At 38.4% G+C, this 15,739-nt stretch overlaps 1 protein-coding gene across 3 annotated transcripts in view; it reads right to left on the bottom strand.

Moving 5' to 3' along the window:
* The window catches only part of LOC131073605 (syntaxin-22), a 77,626-nt gene extending 64,266 nt beyond the window's left edge, over positions 1-13,360 (bottom strand). The window contains exon 1 of one of the 3 annotated variants that reach the window (XM_058010068.2): positions 12,810-13,360. In XM_058010068.2, coding sequence (XP_057866051.2) covers positions 12,810-13,003 — 194 coding nt within the window. In that variant the 5' untranslated portion in view covers positions 13,004-13,360. The remainder of the gene's footprint in view (positions 1-12,809) is intronic. The other 2 variants (XM_058010069.2, XM_058010067.2) reach the window with 2 other exon arrangements.
* Positions 13,361-15,739: the final 2,379 nt, after the last annotated feature.

The following is a 15,739-nucleotide window of genomic DNA, read 5'->3' as shown; positions in this document are numbered from 1 at the left end:
ATTTGCATCTGGTCTTCTCTACTTTTTTGGTCCACTTTTCATTTTCAAGCTGCAGAAGTTAGTGAGAGACATTTCTGAATGAAATTCAAATCCAAGAGCTTTGTACTCGTCAAAATAAGCTGCAAAGTTATCTCTGCTCTATCATTTCTCGTCTACCTCTGATTGTTCTTCTTCTCTTTGAAAAAAATTAGGCTAGAAGGTTCAAAATGCTGAACAGATCACAATTTTATTGTTTGCAGAGGCACTCCCTTCACATAGAGGAGTTTGAACTGGTCTTGGATACTTAGGATCTGCATTGTCTACAATTTTTTTACCATAAGGTTCGTCATTTGCTACTGACCTTGGCTCATATTGACAATAGCATTGATTTCTACCTTATCTTCATTTGTTTGGAGTCTTGGACCCTCTTACCTCTTCTCTCCATTTCAACTTTTTCTATTTCTCTTTTGCACCCTAGTTTTGCAACTTCCGTATTTCGCTTTGATAAACTCTGATGTCACTTTCTTTTGGCTGCATAAAAAATGTTAATTTAACCTTGCCAACTAGTAAAATCAATGTTCTGATACCATTGTAATTCCTTTCTCAATACTTTTATAAGCTTTGCAATTTTTTGAGATTTCTATCTACACAATACTTGAATATATATGGAATTTTGAACATGAACTAAATACCAATATTCATTATTGGAACCTTGGGCACATCAACGTCATTATTACAGCAAGTTGGACACTAATTAAATACTGATATCAACAACAAAGTTACAGCCAAAACCCTCATGTATACATTGTTTAAAATAGCATAGATAAATCGAAGTAATGGGAAAAACCCAACTAACAAATTTACTATAACAGTGAGTTGAATAAGGGTAAGATTGCCAAGGTACAGCAAATACAAGCAACACCACAAATATAATAATTGTTGTTACTGGAATTGAAACATCCAACCAATTACACACTAATAAAGTAAGGAAATTAATTGAGTAAAGTAGACATAATCCAGAGTCAAACGAGTCAATACTTGACTATTGTTTTCCCTTTCTTATCATATATAATTTGATTCTACTATCATTACAATTTGTACAAGTCCATTTATCATACTTGGAAAAATAATAAAATGCAAACATTTTAGATTATAGGTACAGGTACAGACATCATGAAACCACACTCAGAATCTGTCAGAGAGGAGTAAGCAGTATATCTACTCTTTCAATCAGTAGGTCACAAGATAGGTAAACACATTACCACATGCATTATGAACCTGTTGTGACCATTTCACACATCGCCCCATCGCAAATGGGGACCCCCTCTTTTTGCTTGTCTTTCGCTCGCTTTTGCTTTCGTTTTTAGGATTTTGTTAGTCAGTTGGTTGTCTGGATTTAGGGTCAAGCCTTAGGGTTTTAAATTTTGTCTTTTCAGGCCAAAATCCAGTCGTTTTTGAGAGCTTTTGAGCTTCCTTTTCTAGGATGCAAATTTTGAATGCAATGAATTCGCCAAAATGGTCTAATTTTCAATTGGAATGTTGATGCAGAGCTTAAATTTGTCTAAGTATTGAAAGTGAAATGTGAATTTTTGTCCGATTGAATATTTTGACCAAATTTTGACTTTTTTGATTTTTGATCCTGGGCATTGGAATTGATTTGTTTTCGCCTCGAGAAGTGTTAAAATGTGAAAAATCATGTTATTTTGGCCTGTAGGAGCAAAATCGCTCCTGTCCCTCAGTGAAGGACGGGAGCTCATTTTCAAATATCTCATCGTCCCTGCAGAGTCCAGACAAATTTCAAGTTGGAAGTGATGGAGAACGGCGATATCTTTCCATTGAATATAAATTGAAGATTTTCATGAGCACAGAAATGCCTCCAGGAGGAAAATCGCTCCTGTCCCTCAGTAAAGGACCGGAGCTACAATTCAAATTTCGCCTTGTCCTTGCAAGATTTTGATGACTTAACAATTTGAGGACGTCCAAAGGAAGATGCTTTGCCAAATGAATATAATTTGAGATGCAAAAACGAAGGAGAATGACCTATATTGACCAAATCGCTCCTGTCCCTCTCCAAGGGACCAGGGCGAGGTACCTTGTAGCTCTCGTCCCTCTCCCAGGGACCAGAGCGATTTCCTTCATTATGCAAAATCCAGACAAAGGTCAAGGCAAGTTTACGTTCAAAAACAAGGAAAAACATGAGATAAATGCGTTGAATATAAATTGAAGATTTTTGGGACGTCCATAACAGTGCTAAATGCCTAGTTCGCTCCTGTCCCTCAGGAAGGGACCAGAGCGATTTTTGATATAAATGATTTTTTTGCAAAGTTACAGATGATGTCAAGGCATGGACGAATGGAGTGAAGAAGGACGAGTCCATTGAATATAAACTTGGAACCTGGCAAAGTGAGGTAAAGGCTACAAAAGGAGGATCGCTCCTGTCCCTCTCCAAGGGACCAGGGCGATACAGTGGTGATGTTACTTCCTATGCAAGTTCAAGGTCGATACAAGTCAAGACAAGGTGGCGAGGGACACTTCAAGACCTTTTTAGCAAGCACAAACATTCAAGGGTCGTCGCAATGATGAAATTCGCACCCTATAGCCTAGATCGCTCCTGTCCCTCAGGAAGGGACCAGGGCGATGTTGGATATATTGGCCATTTTATGCAAGATTTACGTAAGATCAAGGGTTCGCAACGTCTTAGAGGGTCCATGGATAGATAGAAAGGTGATGCATGAAGATTTCAAACGTAAAGTAATCACCAAAATGAACATAAGGACCATATCGCTCCTGTCCCTCTCCAAGGGACCAGGGCGATTTGCTTTGGATTCCTCGTTTTGTTCCAAGTGCGTGCTAAGTTAAAGATTCACAAGGTTATGCAAGGTCCATGGCATCGTTTGAAGATAACATGCAAGAGTTTTGAACGTCCAAACGTTGCTAGTCATGCTAAAGACTCACATCGCTCCTGTCCTTTGGACAAGGACCAAGGCGATCCTATCAAAAACACTCACGTTCCTTCAAGATCAAAGCGAAGCGAGGTTAGGAAGAGTGAAGGACGGCGTCTAGAGGACATTGCAAAGGAGATCAAAGTGTAAAGTTGCCAAGGTCAAGGAGAAAACGTGGATCGCTCCTGTCCCTCTCCAAGGGACAAGGGCGATGATCCCTTTAATACGTCCAAACACATAATGAAGACAAATGGAATAAGCGCAAAAGGAATGAGCATAGATGTTATTCGCTAACAATGAAAAATCGAGGAGCAAAGATGCATATTGAACGTGGAAATTTGGAGATCGCTCCTGTCCCTCTCCAAGGGACAAAGGCGATGAACACTCAAAAGACATTTAAGTACGCATGCAAGATGATCAAATTCGAAGGACTCATCATGATGATCGATTTTCAACGCGAAGATGAAGGAGTTGGACGTGAGAAATGCAAAATCAAGACCAAAATCATGGATCACTCCTGTCCCTCTCCAAGGGACCAGAGCGATGAGGTACGTCCCTTCTTTTTTTTTCAATTTTGGCGCCAAGTAAGCAATTCGAATTTTCCTCAAATGCTAAATCAATTTAAAAATTGAATATCCATTTTATTTAGCATTTAATATGGCGTTATCTTTTATTAATTATTTTTTGCCTTTATTTAAAAATCGAAATTCACATTTAAAAAACGCAAGGCATTAATAATTAATTAATTAATTAATAAAAATCGATTTGAAGCGCCCAATTAAGCAAGTCGGCCTTGTTATTTTATTGCAAATCATTGAAAAAATGGTTTTATTAAGCAAGTCGGCCTAAGGGGTGAAAGGATGAGCGCGCTATATATAAGGGGAGTGAAATGTTCATTTTCACATAATCATTTTTACCTTTCTTCATGCGAATTAAGAAGAGGCGAATATAGTGCGAAGTGTGTTCAAAGGTGGTGCGAATTCAAACCAAGGGTGGCGCTTAGTTATCAAGGGTGGTGCGAATTTGAAGACCACACCAAATGCGAATTTGAAGACCACACCAAATGCGAACTTGAGGATACATTAAGGCGAATTTGCTAAAGACTCAGAAGATTTGTTTGAGCGATTTGTCAAGGACAAATTTGAGGATCATTTAAGACCACGTCTAAGGCGATACTTGAAGATCACGTTCACTCCAAAGGTGGCAAAGTCAATTTTGAGGAGACCACATTGAAGATTATTTTATACCTCAATTTTTGCCTAGGCGAATTTTGTTTTTGCATTCTAGAGTTAGCTCTCTATCGAGGTATGGCGATTTTAATTATTATTGCTTTATTCATTCATCGTCGTATTTCAAGTTTTGAAATTTTGATTTTTGAATTTCTCTTAGCTCAATCGTTGTTTTTTAGGAAATGATAACTCTAGAGACTTATCATGATGTTTCCTAAAAAATTTATCTCTCTTATTTACGCTATTTATTGCAAAATCTAGTTCTTATAATGAAATGTTGTGTAGGTATGGCGACCCCGAAGGCGGGAGCATCCACCAGTCGCTCGGCTCTCATGAAAGAAGATCAGAAGACCGAAGAAGTGGAGACCAAGATCGTGTCTAAATGGAGCAACATTGGAGATACAAACCTGGGGAACTTTAGCACGAAGAAGTTTCGAGAGGTCCCTTACATCGGCAAGCCATCGCCTGTCGCCCGGAGAATAATAGAGAGTGGCATCATTAAGGCGGCCGGTTTTCCTCCAGCTATTCAGTGCCACGAGTTGATGATCGAGTGTGCCCGTCACTACAATCCACAGTCCAGGACAATTGTGTCCAATGAGGGAAACACTTTGGCGTACCTTTCAGAGGAAGCCATAAGTGAAGCCTTCCATCTTCCAGAGCACAGGGACATGATATATAAGAGCATTGAAGGAGCCAGATCAATGTACGATGATGATCCAGATGCTTGCCTAAGCATAATTAACAAGAACTGGCTACTCAAGAGTCGTCCCCGTCTAAGCAAGGTACCGAACACACCACATCGGATTGATTTCCAAGAGGAATACAGAGATTTGATTACCATGCTCAACAGAGTTACAGCGCCTCATGCCTTCTATTTTGAGAAATGGATGTTTTACTTCATCCAGGTGATTGTTCAAGGAAAGGGTACAATACATTGGGCTAGGATAATTAGCCATTGCTTAGACGTACAGTTGAGGAGACTCAGGGCTACTAAGTCCTTCCACATGAGTTCATACGTCATCTATGCCTTAATCAGGAGCGTTGAGTACGCAGGACTACCTCACAGAGGAGTGATTGGAAGAGGACCCGGCGAGGTCAGAGCTTGTGAATCCTATACCTACTTGCATCATCCGCCAGGGAAGAACTACAAGTTAGTCAATGATACTTTCACGATGAACATCACAAGGACGTTGCAAGGTGGAATTCACAACAGATTATCTCAAGATGCCCAGGAGTTCATCAAGAGGTACGGTGCTTGGTTCATTCAGTTTCCCAAGTTCACTTACATTAGAGTGCATGGATGTCCTTTACCTCCATACATGTTGCCGAGGTACCCGACAGACAGAATTGTGTTACTTGAAGTAACAAGGCAGTTGGCAGCATATGTGAAGGCATTCAGACACAGACATCAGAATGGAGTTCAGGTACCTATTATTTTGGGTAATTCAGTTGAGGTATGTCCTAATGTCTTAGCCATGGATGACGCAGAGAAGGAGTTAGCCTTGTATTCTTTTTCATCTTTTGCTTGGAGGAATAGTTTTGATCCCCATGGACATTTAGAGGAGACGGTCGGTAGAAGATTTAGACATGAGCACCAAATTGAAGATTTTATGATGAACCTCCTAGATGATCTTGAAGTGAAACGTAAGATACATTCTAGATTGCCTTTGGATTTCATCAGGAAATGTAGGATTTACAGAGTGGCCGACCAAACTCAGGACAATGGCAGGCACATCCAGTCTTCATATGATAGAGAAAGCAAAACAATAAGTTTGAATTGGAATGAACCTGAGGTCGTGGATTTAGATGATTTGATGGCACCAGTCTTGTCTTGTACTCGCAGATGGGTAGACGTTCAGCATCAGAAGTTGAGAGAACAAGGCATAGCTATGTCTTTTACTTTGGAAGAAAAACCAGCCGAAGGTGGAGCAAGTGTTAGTGAAGGCAATCCTAATCCTAGGAATTCAGGTGAAGGTAACCTTCGATGTGCCAGTGAGGGCAATCTCCATTCGAGAGGTTCAAAAAGAAAGGAAAGATCAGAAAAGAAAGAGTCTTCCAAGAAAAAGCAAGGTGCCAACAAAGATCAAACACCAGGTACTTCTTCCAGACCGGAAAATAGAACAGTTCAAGTGGAAGAGTCCATGGAGTCGATGGTACAAAATGACAGGCAGGAGGAAGGACAGGCACAGCATGTTTCGTCAGATGGATCTCTCCAAGACTATGATTTAGAAGAAGATAATGAAGTGACATCTCCTCCCAGACAAGAAGAAATAGTACATAAAGAAATTCAAGTTCAAGAGACAAGATCGAATATCCCAGATTGGTTGAAGGAAAGATTGACTAAGGTGATCGTAATTGAGGACGAGGACAGTGCAATTGATTTAGAGAGCCTTGTTGGACGTTCACATATGACAACAGAGAAGAAGAAGGCTACAAAGATGTCCAAGATGATTCGAGATGAGACTGGATCCCGAAAACTGCAGATAGCTACACCGGCAGCAGATAAATATGAGGGTGAGATCCTAGCAGAGGATTATGATATACAGACTTTTGAGTTAGGACCATCCACAGCAGAGCAGACTTTAGATGATGCCACCGACACATTTGAGGCATTGAAGGACAAGTTTAGAGAAGAGGTGGAAAAGAATAGAAAGCTTGAGAGAGAGGTCGGTGCATGGAGGACATATTTCAGTCACATCAATGAACCTTTGGGACGTCAGGATCCAGTTAGATCACCAGTGCAGGCATTGCCCCTTCAATCGATCAATGAAGCAGAAAGATTCAGGAACCTGGTCCAGCGTACATGTAGTTGGATGGATAGATCTCATACAGTGGCTATAGAATTTGTTACAAGGATGTCGAAGATCATTCATCAGGCTATCCAAGTTCTTGAGATAATCCACAGATTGATGGCAACAGTAGCTGCATTTGCCCATACCAAGGACGTTGTCATCCCTGTCTTGAAAGTAATAAGACACACATCCAGAAGAATTTTAGCGCAGGAGAGGATCTTAGAAGGTGATTCTCACAGTTTGTTTCAGTGGTCAACCTTACTCCATATAAAGAGTGTTCTCTTTGAGGACATCAGTGTTAGATGTGGTCAAGTTGAGGAGGTGATCAATCCGATCCAGGACAGAGTATTTGAGGTACTTCGTACCATTCTTGGCAGAAGGATCGAGGTCGAGACAGATGTGGATATACAAGAATTTGAGGACAGAATCAAGATCATCTTTCGCAAGGACGCAGATGTTACAGATGAGCAATATGATCAGATGTATGCCACCATGCTCCTGATTGATAGAACGAAGGAACTTGAACCTACTTGGGACGCAGCTCTTCTAGATGCATTCGATCAGGTCATCCACTTAGAAGAGAGTATCAAGAATCTTCCCGAGATTCCAATCACAGAAATCGAAGGAATCGTGACAAAATTCATTGCATATGCTAAGAAAGAGAATTGGAAAGGGAATAAGATTCTAGATGAAAGGTTGTTACAGATGACATGACATCTTATGTCTCATTGGTTGATACCTCCTAGATATTTGTGCCGAATTTAATATTTGGCTATGTATTTAATATTGTTCAGTAAAAAGGAGGTCATTTGTAACAAACCCTAATTAGGGTTTAGGTGTCATGATCTTGTCCGTTGATTTATTTTCAATCTGGACCTTTCATTGTAACTGGGGATGCTATTTATACCCCCATTTTTCATTTCATTTGATAATAGTGAATAGTTAATAGTAGAATAGTCAGATAAGAGTGAAATAGAGAGATTAGAATTAGAAGCAATTTCATTTTGTAGCAAGATTGAGTCTTGAAGAGAGAAATTCAAGCAATTGTTGTATATGAGGACTTGGAAATCAATAAAATATTGAAGTTATGGTGTTTTGTTGCAAATTTCTTAAGTTATCTTCATGGTTGTTGGATGTACTTGAATCACGCTCAATCAAAGTAGTTTGTTAATTTGAAAGACTAAGTGTGAGATTTGATATTTGGTAGGATTCGCTATCCAAACCACTAGCTTCTTGCTGATTGTAGGAACGCCTTGCGTGGTCGACTGGAGAACATTTTGAGTCCTTAACCTTCAAGCATTTTCGTATCTAGGATATGTACCTTCGTAGTAGTGTCCTTGGTCTTTGATGCATTGAACATCATTATTACCTTAGAAGATCGCACTAATTTCAATTGAGTTGTTATCTTATGGCAAAATTGAAGTTGGTTGAGTCTTGCCAAATCTCATTCATGCTAAGTCATTCATAGGGTTAGGCTAGATTAGACCTCTCAAACCCTATCTTTTGCTTTTTTTTGAAAGTTCTTTTAGTTTAGTAGAATCTTCAAGCCTTTGGAATCCGTAAGACGCCTTGGAGGAAACAGCAAATCACATCATACCACTAAAAAGCTTGTCCACACGTGGAGACCCCACTAAAAGAACCTTGGAGTCCATCTAACTGATCCTTTTTGCAGATCTTCAGCAGTTAGAGACTATTTTCTCAAGAGAGGATAAGATACCTATTGGTATTTTATTCTGTGTATGATTGTGTATAAAATACACGTCAACAGAACCCTCATCCATTTCCTTTCCTTTCTCCATAACCTAAAGCTAAAGAGAGAATGAAAGCATCATCAAAGCGATATCCACCCTACCATGAAACATTAGCTTCCCGTGCTACTAATGAATAATGATGAACAGTTAATACCAAACCGATACTGAGAAGGGGGGGGGGGGTGAATCAGTACAAACAAAAAACTTTTCCTGAACCAGTTTGACTGCAAAGACTGCACTTGACTGATAAACAGTAACACCGGTCTAAATCAGGGCACTACCAATAAAACACAGTGAGAATATAAAACACACAAACCGGTAACACCTAGATCAATTCAAGACCTAATACCTTATCACAACTTCACCCAAAAGCTTAAGCAAGTAATACATCAGAAATACTTATGACCATTGAATCAACTTGCATTACCACTTAACATAAAACACTAAACCATCACATGAAAAGCATCACACATGACACACTAATTTTTCACGTGGAAACCCAACTGGAAAAAAACACGGTGGGGATGAATACCCACAAGCTGTTCTTTGAACTCTTCTGAAGTCCGCTCTGTTAGGAGCCTAGTCCGATTAAAGACTTTTACAATAGGTTCTGCTAGGAACCGATCCTGCTAGGGATCACCCGGTTAAGGGATGGCTAAATACCCGGTTAAAGGTTAGAACCCTGTTAAAGGTTACCTCGCAAGAGGATTTGAAGGACTCGTTGAATTGAGTCACCCTGTTAAAGGATTTATACAAAAGCCTGTTATAGCTACCCGGTTAAGGAATTTTCCAACTGCTGAAATGGTTAGACGTCAACAGGTGATACACTGATCTGATAACAGCACACAATGCCAAGGCAGATCCTCTTTAACTCCTTTGCTTCTGCAATCACACTCTGCAGGTATCAACACACTTCTCCGATCTGGCAAGAATCAAGTATCTCTTCACTTGGATACACACATAACATTTGCCAACAACTTCAAAATGAAAAACATCATCGACCTTATAGGAAATAGATAGGTCGATACCATAAACCCTAAACCCTAAACATTTAGGTTTAACAATTCAGTCGGTTCAATCCTGACCATTGAATACAACAGTCTTGAACAGATCTCAAGATGTTCTCCAACGTTCATTCTTTGCCGCTTCAAGAAGTTGATAACCCATCACGTGCTCTCCATCGTTTACAAAGACTTCGCACATTCCCGAGGTAAATAGGATCAATCTCCATGCAAGATCCTCAAGGAAATCCTTCACGCGCACAAGGCTGACGTGGTAACACGATCTGATCTTCATTACAATGCTAACTTCATCACAAGATGTCATCGGTTGAATCACACAGGCTTGGAATGCATCAACCGGAAACCCTGAAGCTGAGACTACCAACCGATAGTCATGCCAAATGAAACCCCGATACGAAACTTCACATATACCGGTTCTCATTCCAACATACGGCTTCACTTTTTCACATATATCGGTTCACAATATCATACCGGTTCTCTTGCCAGTTTGCTTACTTCAATATACCCGTTCATACTCCAGCATATTGACATCAATCACAACATACAATATCATCATGTCATTAAGCTCTGCACATATGCCAACAGCTACTCCATTGGAGAAGGCCAACCCATCACAAAGGGTCTAACAGTATGTGGCCAACAACCATGATGGAATCTAAGTAATTGAGTGAATAACTATTAAGCTAGCATACCTATATGCCCTTGCAACGTATATCTAATGTAACTCATCCACTGATAAACATATTATGGAAGAGAGTGTAAATCAACTCAATCAATGCACTTATGAATGTAAGCAATGTTTACAACATAAAATATCCCAATCATCTCACTATGATATCTTTGACATTCAAAAGGTTGGATAAAACCACATCCAAAAGACAAGTCCATATCTGACATTCAGCCCTTTAATTTGACTCAAATATGTTTCCAAGGTAATAATTTAACAGGAAGAATTGGAGACCCATCTAATCTTGGGACTTACCCCAAGTGACCAACAAGATTCAAAGAACGACGATGAACGACAATATTGCTAGACAATATTTAAATGGTTGGGAAAATGCCCAAAAGTGTGGCGCTTGCAAAGAGGGAAGATCCATTGCAAGTTTGGAAGAGACACATATGCATAGGCCTGCTTTATCTTCAGTCTTTGCTGACCAACCCTCTATGCATATGGAATAAGGACAAGAAGAGCATCAACCAAATTCCTTATACAAATCCAACATTGAAAATACAATGATCAAACTTCAATGCTTCTATTTTCAATCACATTGAAAGGCTACGCTAGCTTTTGGTTTAATATGTACCACCTAGATAACACTTATTTCATCCACCAGCAATGGCCTTTATTAAGTTCTTTTCCCCAAGCACACCTGACAAAAGCAAGAAGTTCTAGTCCAGATCAAATTTCAACCTAGATTAGAATACCTTGGCAATATGGACAATTGCCCAAGAGCATGACAAGCCAAAGGATTACAATCCACAAGAATTGATAGGCCAATTATTGGTGAATAGAGTACAGGATGTATCACTATCAACCCCTCAAGCAGCTTTGTTAGCAATTCACACTGCTTAGTTTAGTAAAGCCACAACCAAGATGCAGGCAGATTATTAGCTAAAGATGATTGAGATTGGAGAATATGGAGCTCAAAGGGGAATTGAAAAAAGCAAGCTCATTGGCAATCAAGCTCCAAGCCCAAGCCCAAACAATGGAACAGAAAGAAATAATGCCTCCTGTAAGTACATCACAGGAAAGCAATGTTTTAAAGCAAAAGGCAAACAAATTAAAACACTTGTTAAGAAAGTCTTGTGGGAGAAAGAAGCCATAAACAAGACTAATGAATACAAAATGAACACAAAAAAGATGATCAAGGGTTTAAATCATGCTAGAATACAAAAACTTATAAGATTGTCTGAGGATTTATGGAAGTGCCATTTGAATGCTATTTCAGCATCAAGTCAGACGGATAGTATTGAGCTACAACTAGTAGGGATCAATAGTAAATGGATTCCTAGAGTACACCAAATGAAAAAGATTCCTAAAAAATGCTAACTATGTTGTAGGGAGTACTAATAAAATACAGCAACCGCATCTCAATCATGATTTCCATTAAAAAATATGACTAGACTCTTTGAAATTAAAAGAATGGTTGCTGAGTATGTCAAGCTCACCATCATTAACAAGAAGCAAAAGGTGCATAAGAAATTAAAGCATCATTGTCTCAACTACTCGCCCATGTCGATCCACCAAATTTAGCACTCTATTGCAAGTAATAAAATCATTCTCCAAAAAGCTATCTACATTTATAAGGTCATAATCACCAAATGGAGCACACGAGCCTTTTTTAATTTATATACTAAAAAATCATGATACAGCAAGCTGTCTATGTTTCTAAACTCAATATCAGTAATGGGTCAAACTGCCCTTTTTACTAGTATGCTTAAATTTGTGCAGGTGTAATGCTAACAACTTTGCTGTTACTACAGCACTCTGTAATAAGTCTTTTGTTTCTAGCAAATTAGAGTACCAAAGCCACTTATGACCTGCAGTTCAATCTAGATGGCTCCAGGAACAGAAGTCCGCCTCTCTTGCCAACTAGGTTATGCTGCCACACTCTGCATATGCTGGGTTGCCCAGTTACAACCCTGCTAGACTCTGGATGGGAATGGAGAGAGGGCTGCTGCTAATAGGACCATCAAGGTGAACTCCGGTGACTAAACATCCAAATATAAAGAATTCATCACATAATATGATAGCAGAATGACGATGTATGCAGTGTTACATATCAATGTAAAAGTAAGATAAGGACGCTCGAGCCCATAATGCAGGGGTGTCTTAATTGACCCCCCCCTAAGTAACTACACCTAGAGCCAACACAGCACATCGACATTATGAAGAAAGCAAACATCAAAGTGGGGTATCTATTTCCTTTTGTATTGACCAAAACACTGATCAAAAGTTCAATTATCTGCATAAACTCAATCTATCCACCAAAATGTATGGGAAAAGTAGCTCAATGGAAGAGCAGAGCAGCATTAATGGTTACAAGGCCCGGCTGCTCCATGGAAATTTTTAAACAATGAAAACGCAACTTACAATTTGTCTCGAAGTTGAGGAGTATCTTTCGGTGTGCCGAGATCATTAACCAGGCGCTTGAAAGAAGATACTGCAGTGTTAATTTGGAAGACACCTCCTGCAACTGCCTCGGATGAGCTCGGCTGCTGCGCGGATGCACTCCCGCCTTGCCTTCTCGGCAAAGGTCGACTAGTCTGTAGATCTTGAAAGCTCATTTTTTTTCCCTCTACTTGCAATCAATTCCCATAATCACTATACAGTTAAACCCCAACAGTCTAAAATAAGGAAAATAGCCTTTGCCCAATAATTAAGCACTTTTCTGTGCCGGCATTCAAATTAGTTGCCCAAGGCGTACTTGGCTGCAAGCCTGGAGTTGTGAGCCCCACACAACAGAGCCCATTTCCACCCACTTAGTTGTCTAACCACTCGTCTTCCGCCCAAAACACATAATTCCTGCGCTCTCTGTTGACTGCTAGGTGTTGCAAGCAGCAATCAAACATACAAATATGAAACAGGTGGGATAGAATTTACATCCTAGGGTGTAACGAGTTCTCTTATAAGGGTTTAAGCAAATTCATTTTTTAATTTTTTAACACTGTTATCTTACAAAATATTAGTGATGAATTATAATGGTGAAAACTGTTATCTTACAAAATATCAGTGATGATATTATAATGGTGAAAATTTGTATATTTATGGAATATTATTTAGTTTAATCTTTATTTGGAAAGAATGATAATTAATATAATTTGAAGGGTTTCTTTTAATCTTCACTTAATCTTGTTTTCATATATTTTTATATTTTGATCATATTTTATCTATTTTCATATTTTCTTTCATTAAATTTATATTTATTGTATTTTATATATTCAAATATCCATTTCATATATAGATCTTATTGCTTTATTATCTCAAGTCATATTATAGGTGTGAAGTCAATCCCACAATTACATATCTAACCCTTAAAACTTTAAAATTGAAACACAAATTTGACCAAATCTCATTTATTTCATTAGCTAATATAAGCGGACTAAACACAAGCTTGTGTAATTCCTTACTATATCCTTATATTTAAGGGCATTTTGTCACATTCATTTTATTATCCTTTATCATCCTAGATTGTTAGCATTAGTAGAAGATTCAAGAAGCGTTTATTAAAAGAACAATATGATTTGTGCACTAAAAATAACATGTTTACTCTAGTATTATCATCCAAAACATATGCCCACTTTCTTTCTATCTATCAATCCTTTGCACAACCATAAAGTTAATATTTCTTAGGGTTTGACCTATGAGAATTTGTCCTCTAGTGATCTAGTATACCTCTAAAGTTGTTCTTAAATAATGTCAATCCTTTTAGCAAAACAAACATTAGAGAACTTGGCAAATTACAAAGCAGAAGAACGTGAGTAACGAGATTATATTTGCAACTCATGGAGCATGTATCTCAATTATCTCAATTTTGTAGACTCAACTAAGAAATAGACATAGATCTTGCATCAAATTTGAGGCAAATCATGAGTAGAGAAGATCCAATTCCTATTCCAAAGTAGTCAAAGTATATAAATGCATTGGAATAATCCACCTTTGAGCGTAGAGCTATGTACACCTCATTTATCACATTCAATTTCCCAATCCAGAACTGGTTGTTTAATTATCACTCCATGATTATCAATTATTAATCTAGGTTAATTTATGTTTGTATTTATGCATCTTAATGGATTAACTTAGATTAAGTTTTAAGAAGATTACTTTCTTTTACATTTTTTGTGAACCCCTCCAATAATTATTTCCTTCACATTTTTTGTGAACCCTCCAATCCCTCAAGGCTTTATTTTGGTGTTTATATCTTTATTATTTTATGGTTTTTGAATCTACATTTTCTTATTACATTTTCTTATTCCATATCTTAGTCTAGGTTTTATGTACTCTTCATTGATATTTATTTTCTTATTATTTTCCTTTACATTTTTAGTTGTCTCCTTTTTCCTACCCTTAGGCTAACCCCTTAAGGATTTCATTTTTAGGTTTGAGATAGTACTAGATGTTATATATATATAGTACTAGATTTTATATATATATATATATATATATATATCTGTGTGTGTGTGTATAGAATAAGCTAAGAGATATCCTTCTCGAGGCACCTATTGTCCTTTAATATGATAAATTGATACAAAATAGGAACGTCCAAAGGCTTTTTTTTTTTTTTTAAGGGCAAGTGCTTTTGACTGGAGATGTAAACCAGTGGGATCACATGGGAGGACCTCATCTCCATGTCATGAGCCAAGGCATCCTCAATGAAGCACTTGTACGGCTTGAGAGCACCAGCCATCATTTCCATTAGCCAACAAACAGAGACAAACCATCGATTGAGTCGCTGACAGTGAGAGTCAACATCAAACTTTACCCTACATCTGTGTTAGGCCTTCCTCGTGGTACGCGCTACTAGATTGGTCTGTCGACACTAGCGAGGCGGAGCAGATGTTTTTTCGAGATGGGGGACCTATGAACAATCATAGTCAGCGGGGGGCAAGATAAACCTCCACCTCGCCGTACCGCCCAGCTTGGACAGCACGGCGTGAGGCTCGAGGGTTTCGACCCCGAGACCTCCACCTGGAGGTGCGCAACGTACAACCGCTGCGATACGGGGACAACCCCAAGAACGTCCAAAGGCTTATTCCATATATATTATTAAATATATATAAACTAGTAGCAGTCGCAGTGCAAATTAAAAGATTAAATGAATTGATAAATAATAATATTATAAGATAATTATGATCCCTAAGCATAATTTTATTATATTTTTAAGCATAATTTTACTCGAACCCTATATTATAATAATATAATATTGTATCATATTGTATTAAATTATATTGTATTGTAGCATATTATATTCATAAGAACACTTATTTTATTGTAAACCTTTTATAACATTATATTATCAATAT

Source organism: Cryptomeria japonica, chromosome 11 (assembly GCF_030272615.1).
Source record: "Cryptomeria japonica chromosome 11, Sugi_1.0, whole genome shotgun sequence".
NCBI classification, from domain to species: domain Eukaryota; kingdom Viridiplantae; phylum Streptophyta; class Pinopsida; order Cupressales; family Cupressaceae; genus Cryptomeria; species Cryptomeria japonica.
This window is presented reverse-complemented; position numbering and strand designations above follow the sequence as displayed.